The sequence below is a fragment of the Jaculus jaculus genome, chromosome 3, assembly GCF_020740685.1.
Source record: "Jaculus jaculus isolate mJacJac1 chromosome 3, mJacJac1.mat.Y.cur, whole genome shotgun sequence".
Classification (NCBI taxonomy): domain Eukaryota; kingdom Metazoa; phylum Chordata; class Mammalia; order Rodentia; family Dipodidae; genus Jaculus; species Jaculus jaculus.
Window position 1 is genome coordinate 98,699,647 of NC_059104.1, and position 20,479 is coordinate 98,720,125.

Here is a 20,479-nt window from a genome sequence, read left to right on the forward strand (position 1 = left end):
TGGATCAGGGAAAGGGTTTGCCTAGAAGAAACAAATTTGAGCTTCCTTTGAGAGTCTTTGAGGGACCAACCCTAGGAATAGAGGGTTTCTCTATAGGAAAGGAGGTTTTCCCTATTGTAAACAGTTCTGGTGACAGGGAAAGCTTCTTTAGTCCACTTCCCATCAAAGAATCCTTTAACTGTAGTAGACGAAGGCACTGCCATTTACTCCATCTTAGCAGTGTATCCTTCCTACTCTTCTGGCAGGAACAGTCTCTGTTACAACCGCCCACCCTACAGCTGCTGAATGGAATGGGTCCCCTTGGCCGGAGGGCATCAGATGGAGGTGCCAACATCCAACTCCATGCCCAGCAGCTGCTGAAGCGCCCACGGGGACCTTCCCCACTTGTCACCATGACACCAGTGAGTATCAATACAGAGCCCAGCTGATTCTCAGAGGCTTTTGGTAGGAAGGCTATAGGCCCAGGCCGGCACCTGGCTGAGATGTCTGGATTTCTGCTTCCTCCTGACTGAGGATGCTCAGTGTGTTCCCGTTTTCTTTACACTGCTAGATTTCCCCAGCGTGTGTCTTCACGGACTTCCTTGCTTCACTAGCTCATTTCTACTCGAGAGCCTCTTCCTCACTGGGCCACTGGCAGGCACCCTGGTAAGCCCAGCGGTATTCATTCCTGCTGCTGTCTGGAGACGGCCGCAGGTGCTCACTGCAGGCCTTTTCAGAGAACTTTCCCTGACAGAAGACAGTGCTCTCTGGAACTTACTGCTTTTTCAGAGTAGTTTTCAAAATTGCCATCTCACAAACTCTTTCTCCTTTCATCAACACCAACTGACATTTTGTTAAATTTTTATTGATTATTTATTTGCAAGCAGAGGGAGAGCAAGAGAGAGAAAATGAATGAATAACTAATGTATGGGCACACCAGGGCCTCTTGTCATTGCATGGGAACTCAAGATACAAACGCCACTTTGTGCATCTGGTTTTATGTGGGTCCTGGGGAATTGATCCCTGGGTTGTCAGGCTGCAAACAAGCACTTTAACCACTAACACATCTCTCCACCTCTTCCCACCTGAGGTTTTTTTTTTTTTTTGGTGTGTTTGTTTGTTTCCAAGGTAGGGTCTTACTCTAGCCCAGGCTGACCTGGAATTCTCTATGTAGTCTCAGGGTGATTCTCCTACCTCTGCCTCCTGAGTGCTAGGATTAAAGGCATGCTCCACCTCACCTGGCTTTTATTCTTTTTTTTTTTTTTTAATTGACAACTTCCATAATTATCGACAATAAACCATGGTAATTCCTCCCCCCCACTTTCCCCATCACAACTCTTCTCTCCATTATATCCCCTCCCCCTCTCGATCAGTCTCTTTTTTATTTTGATGTCATCATCTTTTTTCCTTCTATTATGATAAACTTGTGTAGGTAGTGTAAGGCACTGCAAGGTCATGGATATCCAGCCATTTTATGTCTGGAAGAGTGCATTGTAAGGAATATTACCCTTCCTTTGGTTTTTACCTTCTCCCTGCCACCTCTTCTGCAATGTACCCTGAGCCTTGGACACACCTGACGTTTTTTATTTTATTTTATTTTTATTTAGAGAGAAAGAATTGGTGTGCCAGGGCTCAGCCATTGAAATCGAATTCCAGATGCTTGTGCCACCTAGTGGGCATGTGCGACATTGCACTTGCCTCACCTTTTGTGCATGTGGCTTAAGTGGGATCTGGAGAGTTGTACATAGGTCCTTAGGTTTTGCAGGCAAGCACCTTAACCACTAAGCCATCTCTCCAGCCTGACTTTTACACCTGACTTTTTTTTTTCAATTTTAATTTTTTTTCTTTTCACAATTTTTATTAACATTTTCCATGATTATAAAAAATATCCCATGGTAATTCCCTCCCTCCCCACCCCCACACTTTCCCATTTGAAATTCCATTCTCCATCATATTACCTCCCCATCTCAATCATTGTACTTACATATATACAATATCAACCTATTAAGTACCCTCCTCTCTTCCTTTCTCTTCCCTTTATATCTCCTTTGTAACTTACTAGCCTCTGCTACTAAGTATTTTCCTTCTCACGCAGAAGCCCAATCATCTGTAGCTGGGATCCACATATGAGGGAGAACATGTGGCGCTTGGCTTTCTGGGCCTGGGTTACCTCACTTAGTATAATCCTTTCCAGATCCATCCATTTTTCTGCAAATTTCATAATTTCATTTTTCTTTACCGCTGAGTAGGACTCCATTGTATAAGTGTGCCACATCTTCATTATCCACTCATCAGTTGAGGGACATCTAGGCTGGTTCCATTTCCCAGCCATTATAAATTGAGCAGCAATAAACATGGTTGAGCATGTACTTCTAAGAAAATGAGATGAGTCCTTCGGATATATGCCTAGGAGTGCTATAGCTAGGTCATATGGTAGATCAATCTTTAGCTGTTTTAGGAACCTCCACACTGAATTCCACATGGCTACACCAGATTGCATTCCCACCAGCAGTGTAGGAGGGTTCCTCTTTTTCCACATCCCTGCCAACATTTATGATCATTTGTTTTCATGATGGTGGCCAATCTGACAGGAGTGAGATGGAATCTCAATGTAGTTTTAATCTGCATTTCTCTGATGACTAGTGATGTAGAACATTTTTTAGATGCTTATATGCCATTCGTATTTCTTCCTTTGAGAATGCTCTATTTAGCTCCATAGCCTATTTTTTGGTTGACTTGTTTGATTCCTTATTTAACTTTTTGAGTTCTTTGTATATCCTAGATATTAATCCTCTATTAGATATATAGCTGACAAAGAATTTTTTCCCATTCTGTAGGATGCCTCTTTGTTTTCTTCACTGTGTCATTTGCAGTACAAAATCTTTGTAATTTCATGAGGTCCCAGTGATTAATCTGTGGTTTTATTGCCTGAGCAATTGGGGTTGTGTTCAGAAAGTCTTTGCCAAGACCAATATGTTGAAGGGTTTCCCCTACTTTTTCCTCTAGCAGTTTCAGAGTTTCAGGTCTGATGTTAAGGTCTTTAATCCATTTGGACTTAATTCTTGTGCATGGAGAGAAAGACGAATCTATTTTCATCCTTCTACAGATATATATCCAATTTTCCCAACACCACTTGCTGAAGAAGCTGTCTTTTCTCCAATGAGTATTTTTGGCATTTTTATCAAATATCAGGTGGCTATAGCTACCTGAACTTAAATCTGGGTCCTCTATTCTGCTCCACTGATCTACATGTCTGTTTTTGTGCCAGTACCATGCTGTTTTTGTTACTATGGCTCTGTAGTATAGGTTAAAATCAGGTATGGTGATACCACCAGCCTTATTTTTGTTGCTCAGTATTATTTTAGATAATCGAGGTTTTTTTGTGATTCCAAATGAATTTTTGGATTGTTTTTTCTATTTCCGTGAAGAATGCCTTTGGAATTTTGATAGGAATTGCATTAAATGTGTAGATTGCTTTTGGTAAGATTGCCATTTTCACAATATTGATTCTTCCAATCCAGGAACAAGGGATGTTTCTCCACTTTCTGGTGTCTTCTGCAATTTCTCACTTGAATGTTTTAGAGTTCTCATTGTAGAGATTCTTTACTTCCTTGGTTAGGTTTATTTCAAGGTCCTTTTTTTTTTTGATGCAATTGTGAATGGGAGCGATTCTCTGATTTCATCCTCTGTGTGTTTGTTGTTAGCATATGTTTTGCATTTTAAAAAATTATCTTTATTTAGGTTTCTGATTCAGCACATGTATCAAAGACTAATCAACATAAAGGAAATAAGACAGTAATCAGAAGTCTCACATCTCTCTAAACTCTGAGCACGAATGTCAAGATTGAACTCCAACCTAGTCAGGTTGCAGACAAGCTACCATGACAACATACAGTGTGCACGGGTACGCAGTGGCGAAAGGCATGCTAACATTTGGCTCTCCTCTCTTCCCTGTTGACGTTGTTCCATTTGACAGGCCACTTTTTCCATCTAGGCTAAGTTCAAAATAAAGTCTGTGAAGACAACACAGTGTCCGTCTGGCCAGACATTCTTCCTGAGGAACGCATTCTTAACTCATGTCTGCAACTTTGTGCCAGGATGCAGTTCAGCCCGAGATGTACGATACACTCAAGATCGCAGTGCAGACCACGCCAGACACTAACGTTGAGCAGTAACCCAATTTAAGGCATGAATGCACACACGCACACTTGCACACATAGCATCCGTGCTAGTAGGAACACAGGAGTCACTCAATCGCCCAATAAGAGGCAACTTGGGTGTGTTAATCACAACTGCTGAGCGTTCTGGAAAATGCTCCCCAAAACTTTATGCTAACATGTTTTATCAAAAATAAAATGCCGGGCCAGGCATGGTAGCACACGCCTTTAATCCCAGTACTCGGGAAGCAGAGGTAGGAGGATTGCCGTGAGTTCGAGGCCACCCTGAGGCCCCATAGTGAATTCCAGGTCAGCCTGGGCTGGAGTAAGACCCTACCTCGAAAAACAAAAAAAACAAAAACAAAAAAAAACCAAACAAACAAAATAATGCTGGGCTCTGCTGGCGGGAGCAGGTAGTGTTGAGGGAAGGACCAGGCCTGCTGGTTCCTCCCAAGGGGTTGAGGAGATGAGCACCAGACGACTCAGATCTCTCCTGGCCACTGGAGAAAAACTACACGGAGTCAGGAGTCTTTTCGAAGCAGGAACTCACAGGAACTCGCTTTATTGCTATGAGCAGTTGCCTATATCATGTTGGGGACGATGGCGGGGATTTTTGGAGGACGGGGAGAGGTAAGGGCCAATATTAAACTTTAACTATTGAAATGGTAATTTCAACTCCTGCGCGGAAGTAGCAGGCCAGAAGCCATTAGGCGTCTTGCTGAGTCCTTGCTGGCCAGAAACAGGTCGCCTAATGTTAGCTAGGCTCAGGAAGTTCCACTAGGCCTCACGCCTGGGCCTTTCAGGGCCCAAAATCTCCCCCTCTGGGGATCTTACCTGTCATTGGGTACCAGGTGTTTAGCTCAGAGCATTAGTCATCATGGCTCCTGTCTTAGGTTGTCCCCCTCTGGGGATCTTACCCGTCATTGGGTACCATGTGTTTAGCTCACTGAGAACCCACTCCATGGCCTGTCTTAGGTTGTCTCAGTCAGTCTGAGATCTTACCCATCATTTTTTTTTTTTTTTTCGGTTTTTCAAGGTAGGGTCTCACTCTAGTCCAAGCTAACCCAGAATTCACTACGGAGTCTCAGGGTGGTCTTGAACTCACGGCAATCCTCCTACCTCTGCCTCCCAAGTGCTGGGATTAAAGGCATGTGCCACCATGCCCGGATCTACCTGACATTTTTTATACAACCTTACTCACTGAATTATTTGCCTCAAACATTAATTGGTATCTCTCAATCACATCTTTTTTTTTTGTTTGTTTTCCTGAAGTAGGGTTTCACTCTAGCCCAAGATGACCTGGAACTCACTATGTTTTTTTGTTTTGTTTTGGTTTGGCTTGGTTTTTTGATGGAACTATATAGTCTCAGGATAGCCTCAAACTCTCGTGATCCTCCTACCTCTGCCTCCCAAGTGCTGGGATTAAAGGTGTACACCACCAATGCCTGGCCTCAATCACATCATTTTTAATGATGGTGACATTCAAAGATTTTTTTTTTCTTCCTGGTTTCTGTTTATTTCAGCTTATTTTTCTGTCATTTCATTCTGTGATTCATTCAGTCACTCATTCTCATAATTCCATAAAATTGACTTCTTATAGTATCCATAGCCCTTACAAGATGCTTTGGGCACTGCTTCTCAAACTTTCTATAGGAAGACCATTTTCCCCCACTTCATTCCATCATTGATTCATAGCTTTATGAAATTCAGTAAAAATGGATCATTAGGAAAATGGATTTTTTTTTTCCCTTGGTTTTTCGAGGTAGGGTCTCACTCTAGCACAGGCTGACCTGGAATTCACTATGTAGTCTCAGGGTGTCCTCGAACTCATGGCAATCCTCCTACCTCTGCCTCCCAAGTGCTGGGATTAAAGGCATGTGCCACCACGCCCAGCCAGGAAAATGGATTTTTTATATTTGTCTTTTGACTTGCACACACCACTGTGCATCTGGTTTTATATGTGTGCTGGGGAATTGAACCTAAGCCAGGAGTCTTTGCAAGCAAGTACCTGTAACCACTGAGCCATCTCTCCAGCCCCATTTTGTGTTTTTAAAATTTCACTTTCCTGACTTGTAATGCCTGTAGGCCCAGGTTTGATCCCCCAGTACTCATGTAAAGCCAGATGCACAAAGTGGTCCATGCATCGGGAGTTCATTTGCAATGGAAAGAGGTCATGGTGCACCCATACTTTATCTTGCTCTCTCTCCTTGCAACTTAATAATATTTAAATTTAAAAACACACACATACACAATATAGCAGGATATGGTGGTGCATGCCTTTAATCCCAGTAGTTGGTAAGCATAGGTAGGAGGATCACTGAGAGTTCGAGGCTAGCCTGGGATTACAGAGTGAATTCTAAGTCAGCCTGGGCTAGAGTGAGACCCTACCTCGAAAAAACTTTTAAAAAAAAACCCATAAAATGCAAGGCAAAATTGTATATTGTACATTCAATAGATAAAATTACTCTATTAAATTGTCACAAAAGTGCTAAGAAGCTAATTCTTTATTTCTGTCCTCAGCTTATGGATATGTAGCAAAACCTTTGGGGCCTGAATTGAGTCCATAAGCCACACTTTAGTAACTTTGCAGCCCAGAAGAAAAAATAAGTTTATAGCTTGTTGTTGTTTAATATTTTATTTATTTCCAAGGAGAGAGAGAAAGAGAATGGGCACACCAAGGCTTCTGGCTGCTGCAAATGAACCCCAGATGCATGCACCTACTGTACATCTGGCTTTGCATGGTACTGGGAAATTGAACCTGGGCCATTTGGCTTTGCAGGCAAGTGTGTCAGCCACTGAGCAAGCTCTCCAACCCACACAGCTAAATTTATTTAAGCTAAAATTATAATATGGAGAGATGAGACCAACATAAGTGAAATATTTGAATGATAGTACAAAACCATATGAAAACAGGCATGATGGTACATTCCTGAATTTCTAGCACCTGGGAGGCAGAGGCAGGAGGCCCATCAAATGTTTGAGGCTAGCCTACTCTACAAAGTAAGTTGCAGGCCAGCCAGGGCTGTGACCCTATCTAAAAAATTTTAGGCTGGAGAGATGGCTTACTAGTTAAGGCACTTGCCTACAAAGCCAGAGGACCCAGATTTGATTCCCTAGTACCCACATAAAGCCAGGTGGGTGTACAAGGTGGCACGTGCATCTGGAGTTTGTTTGCAGTGGCTAGAGGCCCTGGCATGCCCATTCTCTGTCTCTCAAATAAGTAAATAAATAAAATGTTTTTTAGAAATTAAATAAATAGTATATATGATTAAGGGCCAGAGTGATTAACATGGGCTGTTAGGTGGCAGAGCATTTGGCATGTGCAAGGTAAATACTGGTTGGGAAGGATTGGTTAGTAAGCCTTATGCAAAGTGGGGTGAGTTACTGTGTCCACTAGAACTGTTGCTGCCAAGGTCACTAACAAGCTCTTGTTGATAAATCCATGGACATTTTTAACCTTTATCTTTTTGGATGTCCCAACTCTTATTAGTCATTGCTGATCCTTTTTTTCTGTCTTCTTGAAATACTTTCCTTTTTTTTTGGCTCCTGTAATACCACACTCTGTGTTCCTTCTGTCTTTCAGTCTCCTTTGCATCATCTGATTCTCTACCCAGAATATTCTGAGTTCTGCACATCTGTATGTATGATTGTCCACTACTTAGACTTAATTGGTTATCTCACAATTACTGATCATTTTAGTTAAACATGCTCTAAATCAAACTAATCATGACTCTGGGAAACCTGCCCCTCCCAAGGGTGACAGTGAATGGCATTACCATTGTCCTGGCTTCCATGCAAGATGGGAACATGGATTTTTGTCTTTATTTGCTTTCTCTTATACCCTTTTTCAGATCACTTACTGGTTTTTTTTGTTTTGTTTTGTTTCTTTTGGTTTTTCAAGGTAGGGTCTCACTCTGGTCCAGGCTGACCTGGAATTAACTCTGTAGTCTCAGGGTGGCCTTGAATTCACGGCGATCCTCCTACCACTGCCTCCCGAGTGCTGGGATTAAAGGTGTGCACCACCACGCCCAGCCAGATCACTTATTGAATGCCTGTGAATGAAATGGCTTACATCTCTCCAACTCCACTAGTCTTTCCTTAACTCAGGTCACAGCCATCCATCACCTCAGTCAACACAGTGGCTTTTCAGTTGGCACCTGGTGTCCTTGTTTCCAGCCCTGTCTCCTGATCCCCATCACTAGCTTTTATCACCTTGTAATTAAAGAGAGCTCAACAGAAACTTAATTGTGTGATATCCAAGGCCATTTGCAATAGGTCATAGTGTTCCTTCTCACTCTCAGCTATAGCCACTTTCTGCCTAACTGTTCACATCCCCTTATAGATCTGAAAACCTTCTAAGCATTCACATATGGAAATTATTTTCAAAGGTTTTTGTTTGTTTGTTTATTTATTTTATTTTATTTTTTTGAGGTAGGGTCTCACTCTGGTCCAGGCTGATCTGGAATTAACTATGTAGTCTCAGGGTGGCCTCAAACTCACAGCAATCCTCCTAACTCTGCCTCCCGAGTGCTGGGATTAAAGATGTGCACCACCACACCCAGCATTTGTTTTGTAATTATCCATTTTTTAAATGCCCTTTGTGTAATTGAAATATGATTTATGCTGTAGTGCCTAAGGCCTATTACTAATGTGTGCCAGCAGGCCAAGGGTAGCTCTGAGGATGCATAGCATTCCTGTCCTCATGGGGGTGGGCAGGAGGGACAGGCAGTCCCAGTAATATATGCATGTAGAGGTTCTGGTTCATGTTTGGATGGATAATAAATATTTTAAAGCATGGAATTACAACTACCAAACTGTAAGCAATATGCAAAAAAATGCATTTTCAAAAATCATTATGCTTGGAGCTTGACCCAGTGGTTAAAGGTACTTGCTTGCAAGCCTGCTGGCCCAAGTTTAAGTCTACATCACCCACAAAAAGCTGGACACAGCCAGGCATGGTGGCGCAGGCCTTTAATCCCAGTACTTATGAGACAAAAGAAGGATGATCACCTTGAGTTCGAGACTACCCTGAGACTACATAGTGAATCCCAGGTCAGCCTGGGCTAGAGTGAGAACCTACCTTGGAAAGCAAAACAAAACAAAAAAACAAAACCGCACATACTTGGGCATGGTGGCACATGCCTTTAATCCCAGTACTTGGGAGGCAGAAGTAGGAGGATCACCATGAGTTCAAGGCACATTGAGTAGCAAAAATAAGATACCCTGTCTCAAAGAAGTTGGAAGGAGAGGAGAAACACCCCCAAACCTCCATATTTACATCATGGCATATACATGCCCCTATACACACATAATATACATCTACACATCCATCCATCCTTCACACACACACACACACATCATGCTTTCCTAAAGTTCAGCCATCCAAACTCTGGAACTAACATGATTCTACATGTATAGTTTTCTGTGTAGCTTCAGGTCCTTAGACACTGTAGGCCTTCCCTTTTCTCTCAGCCTATGACTTTTTTCTTCTACTTGGCTCTGGCTCCTGTGTACAGATCTCACCAGGAATTACTTCCTCCAGATTGCCTTCCTTAATTCCCAAGCACCCTGTTGGAGGACTTCAGAAGGCTTGGTCATGCTTTTGAAATTGTTCACTTGTTTCTGTCTTTACTAGATTACAAAATGAGAACTATGACTATCTGTAAAGTCACATTTTACCTTGCAGTATAACAGCCATCCAGGTACTTGGGGGAATGGATGGATGGATGAATAAATGAATGAATGAAAATGAATAGAGGATGAAACCCAAATTAATATCATTTACCAAGGTAAAAAATGGAAAAATAGGTATATGAAAGTTACATAAAACTCAAGGGTCCTAGAAAAGTTTTATTTAAAAAAATTAACAGAAAATCTTGGCCTAAGCCAATGAGAATCACTGTGGACTAACCTGCCATCTTGAGCTTTTCCTTTCTGCATCTCCACAGGCAGTACCAGCAGTTACCCCCGTGGACGAGGAGAGCTCAGATGGGGAGCCTGATCAGGAAGCTGTGCAGAGGTAATGTGGCATCGGGCAGTGCTTGCAGAGCGTCTTTGGGCAGGCTATCCTGCAACCAGCGAAAGGTCACTTGTGCCCAAGGAGGCGCTACAGTGCAGCTTCAACATTTGTGTGGTCTCTTTGCTCAAGCCAGATGGCATGTTCCTCCCCACATGGAAGTAACAGAAGACTGCCCAGCAAATTTCATTTCTGTAAGCGCCATTGGAAGTCCCTTAAGTGACAGCAATAACCATAAGAACTTTTCCTCTCCTCCCTCCTTCCTTCCTTCCTTGCCCCTGCCTTCATTTTGCAACTCTGATAGTATTACAAGGCACAAAGCCTGCTCCTACCTGCCAAGAACTGTTACTGGAAATAATTGGAGATTTGAGATGACAGTGATTCTAGCTAGTCTGGCCATGGACCTCTGGCATGGACTCCTCCTTTCGAGGAGAATGAATGAATACTTCTTGTACTGTTTGTTGTGTGTTTCTCCCACTTTGTACCAACACAGAGATACTGAAAAAAAGAATCTGGGGTGCTGGCCAGGGACAGATGTAAATATCCATTATTTGTAGAACCTTGTTGAGAGATGCCTAAGTCACAGAGAATGGCAGTGACCATTAGGCAAGCTGTACTGCTCATTGACCGTTTCCAGTAGCCCTGGTCTTCAGCTCCATGCATGCCCCCTTGTGGAGTTACCTTGTTTTCTGGGGAGGGGATTTGACCAGAATCCAGCATGTATTTTTCCGAGAAATACAGGTGTTCTTTAAAATAGTGTTTTCCCTTGAGGGAAGTTGAAATAAAATTTTTTTAAATGGGATCTTGGGGAAACTTTGGGTGTCTTTATCAAATGGGCATTAAACTAGCAATGGCTTACTCCGGCAAGTTTACATACACTAATGACAATTTGGTGACTGCTTAAATGGGCAAGGTACATAGACATGACATAAGACCATTTTTTAAGGACCTCTTGGTTACTGTCAAACCTCTCAAGAGCTCTGTATGAGAGCTGCTAGCTATCACAAGAAGCTGGCTCTGGGGGTATGAAAACCATAGTGAGCAGGGGTGTGGGCAAGTGGGCCGGCTCCTTTTACAGCTTAGCTAGTACAAGGAAAATTGTGGTCACTTTTCCTAACCTTCATATTGTTTCCATAGCTTGCCAATAACAGGGTATAGAAAGGTTGCCTGTGAGCCTACTGATGTCCTGAAGAAATGAGAAATGAATAAATTTCCTGCCTCCCCTCCTTGAAAAGCAATATTTTAAAAATCTTTGTCTTAGATTTTATTTCCTTCAATTCTACATTCTTTCTTCTTCAGACCAACACTTAAAGGGTAGAATGGTCATCAGTTTTGATGGGCTGGAAAACAATAATGCTTCTTTTATCTGTACCTAAGCAGAGCAGCAGTGGTGAGGAACCAGCAGCTAGACAGGGGGATGGGCATCTTATGGTGTTAAGTGTGAATTGGGAAGGTCTCCCAAGGAAAAGACATCGGCTCAGGCATGACAACTGGGCTTTTGACTCTTCTGTTTTCTTACCTTGCCTTTTCCCTAAAAATAGTTCTAAATGTTCTGCATGGTTTTATTTCTTCATCCTCTACAGAATTTGATCCTCTGAGGACATCATCAGGTTTTCTTCTCTGACAACTGAACTTAAGTGGGCAAGGACATGAAGGAAGAAGTGGTTTGGGAACTCATTTGTCCCATGTGAAAAAGTGTGCTTTCTTTGACCTATTAGGGAGGACATCTTAAAACCTGGAGCCTGTGGGACCAAGAAACATACAGAGTTCTTCTGAAAACCCACCTTGATTCATCTCCAGAAATGGGCCTTATGGCTCATTTCCTTTGACTCTGACTTGTATTTCAGAAACTGGGGAGGAAACTAGCACATAGGAAATAATCCATTTATTGAGTAGAATAAAGGAAATTGATCATCTTATCTTTGTGAGCTAGATCTGCTTTTCCTTTCTCTTGAGTGGCTGTTCACAGGCTCAAACTGCAGCCACCTCGGTGGAAAGCCAGCTAGCTGGTTTCTACTCCCATCCATCCTGCTAGGGATCTGCTTGCCACGAGCCCTTCCACAGCTCTGGCTCTGCTTCACTTGGTGCTTGGGATTGACTTCTGCTGCTTCTTATGGAGGAATATTGCTGTCTGTCTTTTTTACTGTGAAATGTGCTCCTGCTTGTTGCAGGTACTTGGCAAATAGGTCCAAAAGACACACACTGGCCATGACCAACCCTACAGCTGAGATCCCGCCGGACCTACAGCGGCAGCTAGGACAGCAACCTTTCCGTTCCCGGGTCTGGCCTCCTCACCTGGTACCTGATCAGCATCGGTGAGTAGCCACATGGCAGTGTGAGCTCCTGAAGCTCGTCGGACTGGCACCCTTCTGACTAGTCTCCCGGTCATGGTGACTAGCTTTAACTAGAAGCCAGCTGCCGTCCTGAACTCACATCTTCTCAGTTCCTGGCACTGAGCCATGCACAGGGCAAAGGCTTTCTCCTGGGCCCTGGAGCAGTAAAGATCCTTCCTATCCCGTTACTTTGCAGACCTGATGACTGTCTGCTGCTGATTCCCATGCTTCTAGCTGGTGACTCAGATGGACTAAACTTGAGACCTTCAGGAAGTAAGGCTCTCTGAAGGAACTGGAGATAAAGGATTTGTAGCAACCTTTAATATAAAATTCATCACCTTCAAAAGAATGAGCTCTTTGTATCATGTTACCCCTGAACACCAGGTTGAATATGGAGGAAGATACATCCCTAGCTTATAGCCAAGCGGGGATGCCACATCCTCTGGAGTGGTGTGCTTGAGAAGTCATTCTTTCAGTATCCTAATAGCAAGATCTGCTAGGCCTCTGTTTTATAATGCATTCTTTTGAAGAAGGAAGAACAAGCTTCACCTTCATGACTAGGAAAACTTCACTGAATCCAAGTTAGTCTGGAAGCAGGAGAAATAACATTGTTCTAGAGTGAAATGAATATCTTCTGAGAATACCTTGATTTCTGAAAGCTGAGCCATGTCCATTCTGAAGCTGTCCTCCAATTCATGGATCATCCTGCCAAAGTCACCGTTCATTGCTTGAGCTCATTTCATTTCAATCTTTTGAGGGGAGACAGTGAACTTCCTGGTAAAGTTGAAAAGCAGCTGCAGTCTAAGGAAATTGGGTCTGTATGGGTGATGTTAGGAAAACTTGCAACCCATCACACAGACAAACTTGATACAGTGTTTTATTGTGCTTCTTACTCACAGGGCAACAGGTAATCAGCAAAGACAGGTGAACTCTGAGCAGTCTGGGCCATAATTGGTGCCACGTTGGAACTTTGGAAGAAGGAAGATAAGCTTTTATAAATGACTGAATAATTTAACCAAAAAAAAAAAAAGTGATCTGTTAGGAGTAGCAAGAATGAAGATTCTCAAAGGAAGCTCTGACGGCAGAGTTTTGCAAATGACAGTCTCCTAGGACTACATTGTTAGCACCTGTCAGCGAGCTCTGTAGTGAATATTGCAGAGCTGCCTCTCCTGCCCCACACATTTTCTGTGATTCTCATAACTTGGAATCTATCACTTCTTTTCTCCTTGACTCCCTCTTTCTAGTCTGACACTTGATTTTTCAGTCTTCAACAGGGGGTCTGCTATTTAATTCTTGTCCTTTGAGTATCTGTTTTATGCTCTGTGCTCCTCAGGATTTACTCTTTGAGGAAAACACAATGATCAACATGTTTGCAGCATCTTCCTCGCAGGCCCATGTTCTGTTGGCATCTGTTCCTAAGGGAAGACACAACAACCCTCAGTTCTGTCTATGTGGTGACCACCAGCAGTCACTGTCAAGTCGCTGCCTGCTATAACTCTTGTCCCCTGTCTATCCCTGGGTGAACACCCTTGGTAGTGTTTCAAGGGTTTCTGTGGTGAAGACAGTTTGAACTGGAAACAAATGAATGCTGTGAGTGGCAGATTGTGTGCAGTGGGGGCCTGTGTAAAGTCAGCATGTCTTGGTGGCGTCACTGTCTAGATACATGAGAGATTGAAGTTAGTCTTCAGGAGAAAAGAGAAACTTGGTAAGGGAAACTTGGTAAGGCCACAGAATGCTGAAAATAGATTGCCACACTGTACTGTTGAATTCCTCCATTTGTGGAAGAAATGGTTACAGGAACAGCATATCTCTCTCTCTCTCTCTATAGATAGGTAAAGTCCACCCTGAAGACAGAAGATGGTGACTGAACAGCCTTCCCATTCCTGGAAATGTGATTTAAACAACATGTTTTTTTTTTTTTTAATTTAAATTGTAACTGAAAAAAATACACAAAATGGATTCTGGGCTGTCTTGAGCTTGAATGTGATTGCCATGAAAAATTAAATCAAGCACTGCCAATACTGTCAGTGCCTCCAAAGGGGACTAGTCCGTTAGAACTGCTCAAGGGGACTGTACTGACTGAGCCAGGGCCCATCTCTTCACAACCTGAGCCTCCCGAACGCCTGAACCTAGGATATCACTGCTCTGATGTACAGAAAGACTGTCTTCACTGCTTGAAGAACACAGTTCTCTGAATCAGAAACATGTCTGCTACCTGAAAATATTACAAGTGTAGGAGTCAAATTTTTGGAGAAAATAATATGTGTTTCTTTAAACTCAAAAACTCTGAAGTGGAGACAGAAAAGAGAATTTTTGAGAACATGTTCCTGAAAGCAGCCTTTGTGATGACTCTTACTGGATGACGCCCCCTGTCATCATTTCTGTTTTATGTTACTGAAGCAAACAGATGTTTGTGCTTACCCATTAGCTCAGTGCTGCTTGATGCTCCAGTAAAGTGTGAAGCAGAAGTCAGTAGTGAAGAGGCTAAGGCCTTTCACCTGACACCAGAATTCTCTTGACATCTCTGCTCAGTCATCACTTCTCCTCAGTCCTTCCCTGGCTGCATTCTGTTTGAACTCACTTGTTCATCTGCTTCCTTAACTGTGGTTCTGCTTTGGTTCACAATGAGTAACTGGCAGGGTGACCCATCATTTCACTCATACTCAATGTAATGTTATCTCTGTCCCATACATGCAACCCTGACCCTTTCCCTTGGCTATGGGAATGCTGTCTTGACAGTCTTTTATCTGCTTGCTTCAGCTCATAAACATCTCTGTCTTCTCTTAATCTCTGGTTAGGCAACAAGGATAGGTGTCAGCTTCTAGCCCTGATGATGTCTTAGGCATTCCTTATCAATAGCTGTTCTTTCTCGCCAAACGTAAGATACTGGCTGTGTTCTGATTGGCAGTGGGGTCTTGACAGTTAAAGCACATGACTCCCCTGTAGTATCAGGCTGGGCAGGTGCTGCTGTTCTGAGAAGTTAGTGTCCACAGTGGGAAGCTGCATGTGTTCACAAGGTACGTGCAGGATCTTGAGACCCGCATTCCTGAAGAATGTGCTGTCTCCATTCCAGGATCAGAAGTCCCTGTTTTCCCACACCCTCCCTTTTCTAGAACAGAACTATGAGTTCCAGGCCAGACCTTTGACCATAAAGCTAACTGTGGTTTCATTCTGGTCTTATAGCGGTTACTGCTGAGAAAAACGGTGGGTCACATGGTGAATTGTAAGTTTCTAAAGATACCAGATAGAGAGATGATTTTTCTTTTTCTTTTCTTTTTTTTTTTTTTTTTAAAGGCGTGCGCCACCACGCCCGGCTGAGAGATGATTTTTCAAAGCTAGAGCTTGCATAAAAATAAGTAGAAAAAGAAAAAAAAGTAATATAAATGAATAAATGCCAAAACAAAACAGAGCTCTGGTATAGCCAGTCCTGGCAGTACTGAGGGATTTCTCTCTGCTCTAGCATGTTTATAAAACTGGATGTTTTTGGCCCCAGGACCTCAGCAGTCCTGGGAATCAGACCAGCTGAAGGTAAGTGGAGATGGAAAATGAATACCTGAAGCCCTCTGAAAGGAAGCAGGCTAGGGAAGTAGCTGTCTTCTGGGAATGACACGGAAGTGACGTGACATGCAGGGCTACACTTGCAGCCGCCGCCTTTGTGTTCAGCTGGAACAGCGGTCCCTGTGTGATGGCTCCAAACACCCAAGTCCTAGCCCTAACCTTTTCTTCCCATGTATTCAGCTCCACCTACAAGGACTCCAACACCCTACACCTCCCTACGGAGCGTTTCTCCCCTGTGCGCCGGTTCTCAGATGGGGCTGCAAGCATCCAGGCCTTCAAAGCTCACCTGGAAAAAATGGGCAACAACAGCAGCATCAAACAGTTGCAGCAGGTAATGGCAGAGGTGGCAGGAGGAGCATGGGGAACAGACCAGTGTTACAGGAGGTGGGGCAGTGATATTCCACACCTTCCGTGTCAGCAATACTGCAACTTTATAGCTTAAAAAAGCTTAACTTTCTAGTGCTCCTTCCTTACCTCTTGTACCCACAAGCAAATTTGATTCTCTTCTGAGAGGACTGAGTTTTTCTCCTGTCTCTCTAGTTCACTGGAAAGGAATCTCTGGCCTTGGGTTTCAATGGGAAGCACCAGGGCCTTCTAAACAACCTTGGCATTCCCTCGCAATGCAGATTGCTGGATCTCAAAGGTGTCTGCTCTGTCTTGTTACACTGGGCATAGTCTTCACCTGATGTGGAATTGTGTTCCCTGAGACAGGAACTCTACTTTCAGGCTGCTATGAAGGTCCAGTTTCCTTTATATCTTCCTGATGACTGTGCTTCAAGTGGCATGTGCTTTGTGCACTGATTTCACAGTGGATATTCACGTACAGGCGTTGGTGTGCCCTTTGTGGTTTCCATTCATTCACATAGAACAGAATATGAAGATAACTGTATGAATGCCTGTCAAGGACACTGTTTTCCTGTGGCCCTTTCTACCCACGAGACCTTAGTGTAGAGCTGCATCTGCTGAGATTACTGCATGGGGTGGGCCTGGCTGCACCCCATCTATATTAACCACTTCCCTTCAGGAGTGTGAGCAGCTGCAGAAGATGTACGGGGGGCAGATTGATGAGAGAACCTTGGAGAAGACCCAGCAGCAGCATATGCTGTACCAGCAGGAGCAGCACCATCAAATTCTCCAGCAGCAAATTCAAGTAGGCACTCACTCTTCCATTTCTCCAGCTTGTTTGGAGTTTGCAGTCAGGCTCACTGACCTGTGCATTTTGGAAGCCACTCAGGGCAAAGTAGAGTTCTGTTTATGGTTGACATGTTTGCGTAAATGTAACTAAGTGTTTTGATGAGGCACAGTTAGTTCTTTCTGTTTCTTCTCTTCCTGGCTAATCTTCCAGCCCATGATTATTCTTTTCCTTCCCCTGTGTTTTAGGATTCTATCTGTCCTCCTCAGCCTTCCCCACCACTTCAGGCAGCGTGCGAAAATCAACCAGCTCTCCTCACCCACCAGCTCCAGAGGTAATGAATCACTTTGTGCTACACAGAGCCATTGGCTCTACAGCACAGCATGCTTGGCCTGACTCTTAGAAGAAGAAAGTATGACTATAGCATTTAGTTTGGAAGAATCTTGAAAAACAGAAACTTGGGCTGGTGAGATTGCTTAGCAGTTAAGAGCTTGCCTGTGAAGCTTAAGGACCCCGGTTCGAGGCTCGGTTCCCCAGGATCCATGTTAGCCAGATGCACAAGGGGGTGCATGTGTCTGGAGTTCATTTGCAGTGGCTAGAGGCCCTGGTGCGCCCATTCTCTCTATATATATATATCTGCCTCTTTCTCTCTCTGTCTGTCACTCTCAAATAAATAAAAATAAACCAAAAAAAAATTTTAAAAAACGGAAACTGATTTAAACTGCAGGAGGCTCCTTAAAACCCCAGTTTCCTGGGCCACTTCCATTCTTAGCCTTAGGGGCCAGAGTAATCTGATGTCTATTGCAGGGTACCAGGCACAAGTGAACTCTACCTCTATGGTGGGGAAAATTGGGAGTACAAATTGTGGACAGGATTAAAATGACTCTGGTTGATGGCTTCTGTGATCTTCTAACACGGTAGTCTACCAAAACTAGAAAACGGTTTCTACTTGCATGTATTGCATAGTTAAAGTGAATTCTAGACCGTTTTGTCACCTAAGGAATTTTTAAAAAATCTATTTCTTGTCATATTTAAGGTTAAGGATTCAGCCTTCGAGTCCACCTCCCAACCACCCCAACAACCATCTCTTCAGGCAGCCAAGTAATAGTCCTCCCCCTGTGAGCAGTGCCATGATCCCACCGCACGGTGAGTAGACAGGGCCACACAGCCGTGCTGCGCCACACGGGAAAGATGACTGTCTTGGTCTTTTGGGTTTGCTTATTGATTTCTTGTTTTGTTTTTACAGTCTTAGTTCAGTGCTCTTGGAATCAAGAGCCATATTGCCTTGCTTTCAATCCTGGTTCCATCAACTTGCCGAATGGAACCTTAGCAGAGGCTTTCATAATAGTAATAATAATATTTAATGCATAGATATTGAAGTAAAGCACTTACAATAGTCTCCAATACAAAAAGTCATTATTATTTTTTTTAATTAATTTGCAAGCAGAGAGAGAATGACAATGGGCATGCCAGGGCCTCTAGCCACAGCAAACAAACTCTAGATACATGTGCCACTTTTGTGCATCTGGCTTTATATGGGTACTGGGAAAACAGCCTGGGCCATTAGGCTTTGCAGTCAAGCACCTTAACTGCTGAGCCATCTTTCCAGCCCTAATTATTATTATTTTTACTAAAACCTTCTCTGCTCCACCAAATAAAAAACTGTTTGTAGGCCGGGCGTGGTGGCACACACCTTTAATCCCAGCACTCAGGAGGCAGAGTTAGGAATATCACCATGAGTTTGAGGCCAACGTGAGACTACATAGTGAATTCCAGGTCAGTCTGGGCTAGAGCAAGACCCTACCTGGAAAAACCAACCAAACAAAAAAGACTGGTTGCCAGAGCCTTCTTGTTGCCTCTCTCTTTGGTTATGTGTGGTATAGGGACTCCCCCCAGGGTGTTCTACCTCCACACCTGGCTCCTTCTCAAGAACATTAAGGGAGGGCGGGAGGAATGGCTAAGTGGTTAAGGCATTTGCCTGCAAAGCCAAAGGATCCAGATTTGATTTCCTAGGACCCATGTAAGCCAGATGCACAAGGTGGTGCATGCATCTGGAGTTCATATGCAGTGGCTGGAGGCCCTGGTGTGCCCATTCTCTCTGTCTGTTTGTCTCTCTCTCTGACTCTCTCAAATAAATAAATAAGACTTTTTAAAAAATTAAGAAGAAAAAAAGAATGTTAAGGGAAAGCTGGGCTTGGTGGCACATTGTTTTAATCCCAGCATTCAGGAGGCAGAGGTAGTAGGATCACCATGAGTTCGAAGCTGCCCTGAGACTACATAGTGAATTCCAGGCCAGCCTGGGTTAAAGTGAGACTCTACCTTGGAGAAAAAAGAAAGAAATAAAGAAAAAAAGAAAATATTCTTGAGAAGGGTTTGAACTACCTCTTGGCTCTTCCTACTCAGAGTAGAATCCCTGAGTCAATAGCATTAGCAGAAAGACTGGTTGCATCCAAGAGCTGCCAGGTTAGAGTCATTTGTGTGGATGTCTAAGTTTGAGAAGCACTATCCATAGCTGAGCTACTCAAAATACATCCCATGGACTAGCTTTAGAGGAACTTGCTGAAAATACAAATTCCTGGCTACCCACTCTGACATGCTGAGCCATAGTTCCAGGGATAGAACTTGGTAATCTGTTTTCTAACAAGTGGTCTTGTCTTATGTACATTATTAAGGTTTGGAAGGGCTCTTCTAGATGCCATGTGATGTGAGTCAGATTGGCTCCCTTACTTCCAGCTGTCGTGTAAACTGGGCACTTGGTCACCCTGTGGTCCCTTTCCACACAGGTGCTGCATCTCCCTCTCAGTTTCAAGGCTTACCTTCTCGTGGTGCAGTCTTCCAGCAGCAGCCTGAAAACTGTTCCCCTCCTCCCAGTGTGGCTCTAACCTGTTTGGGCATGCAGCAGCCTACCCAGTCACAACAGGTGACCATCCAAGTACAGGAGCCCATTGACATGCTCAACAACATGCCAGGGACGGCTGCAGGCTCCACCGGGCGGGGTATCTCCATCAGTCCCAGTGCTAGTCAGATCCAGATGCAGCACCGTACCAACCTGATGACTACCTTCAGCTATGGGCACCGGCCCTTGTCCAAGCAGCTGAGTGCTGACAGTGCAGAGGCCCACAGGTAAGGCAGCTTCCTGTTCCCAGCCCCATCGTCCAGGTGATTCAGGGGAAAGTAGAACACTTAGCAGGGGGAGTGAGGAGAGAATGAAAATGAGTCTGACTAGTCTGTGCTCTCTGTGCTTGGGCAGGCAAACTTTTTATGGACCAAGATTAAACTGCCAATGAGATAGCAAGAAAATGGC

General features: G+C 43.7%; 1 protein-coding gene across 7 annotated transcripts in view; it reads left to right on the top strand.

The window, feature by feature from the left end:
- Sik3 (SIK family kinase 3) overlaps positions 1-20,479 on the top strand; it is a 286,449-nt gene that overhangs the window by 246,735 nt on the left and 19,235 nt on the right. For 5 of the 7 annotated variants that reach the window (XM_045145195.1, XM_045145196.1, XM_045145199.1 and 2 more), the window contains 8 exons: positions 246-401; positions 10,085-10,155; positions 12,324-12,467; positions 16,224-16,374; positions 17,068-17,193; positions 17,424-17,509; positions 18,212-18,321; positions 19,959-20,298. In XM_045145195.1, the coding sequence (XP_045001130.1) occupies positions 246-401; positions 10,085-10,155; positions 12,324-12,467; positions 16,224-16,374; positions 17,068-17,193; positions 17,424-17,509; positions 18,212-18,321; positions 19,959-20,298 (1,184 nt within the window). The remainder of the gene's footprint in view (positions 1-245; positions 402-10,084; positions 10,156-12,323; positions 12,468-16,223; positions 16,375-17,067; positions 17,194-17,423; positions 17,510-18,211; positions 18,322-19,958; positions 20,299-20,479) is intronic. The other 2 variants (XM_045145197.1, XM_045145200.1) reach the window with 1 other exon arrangement.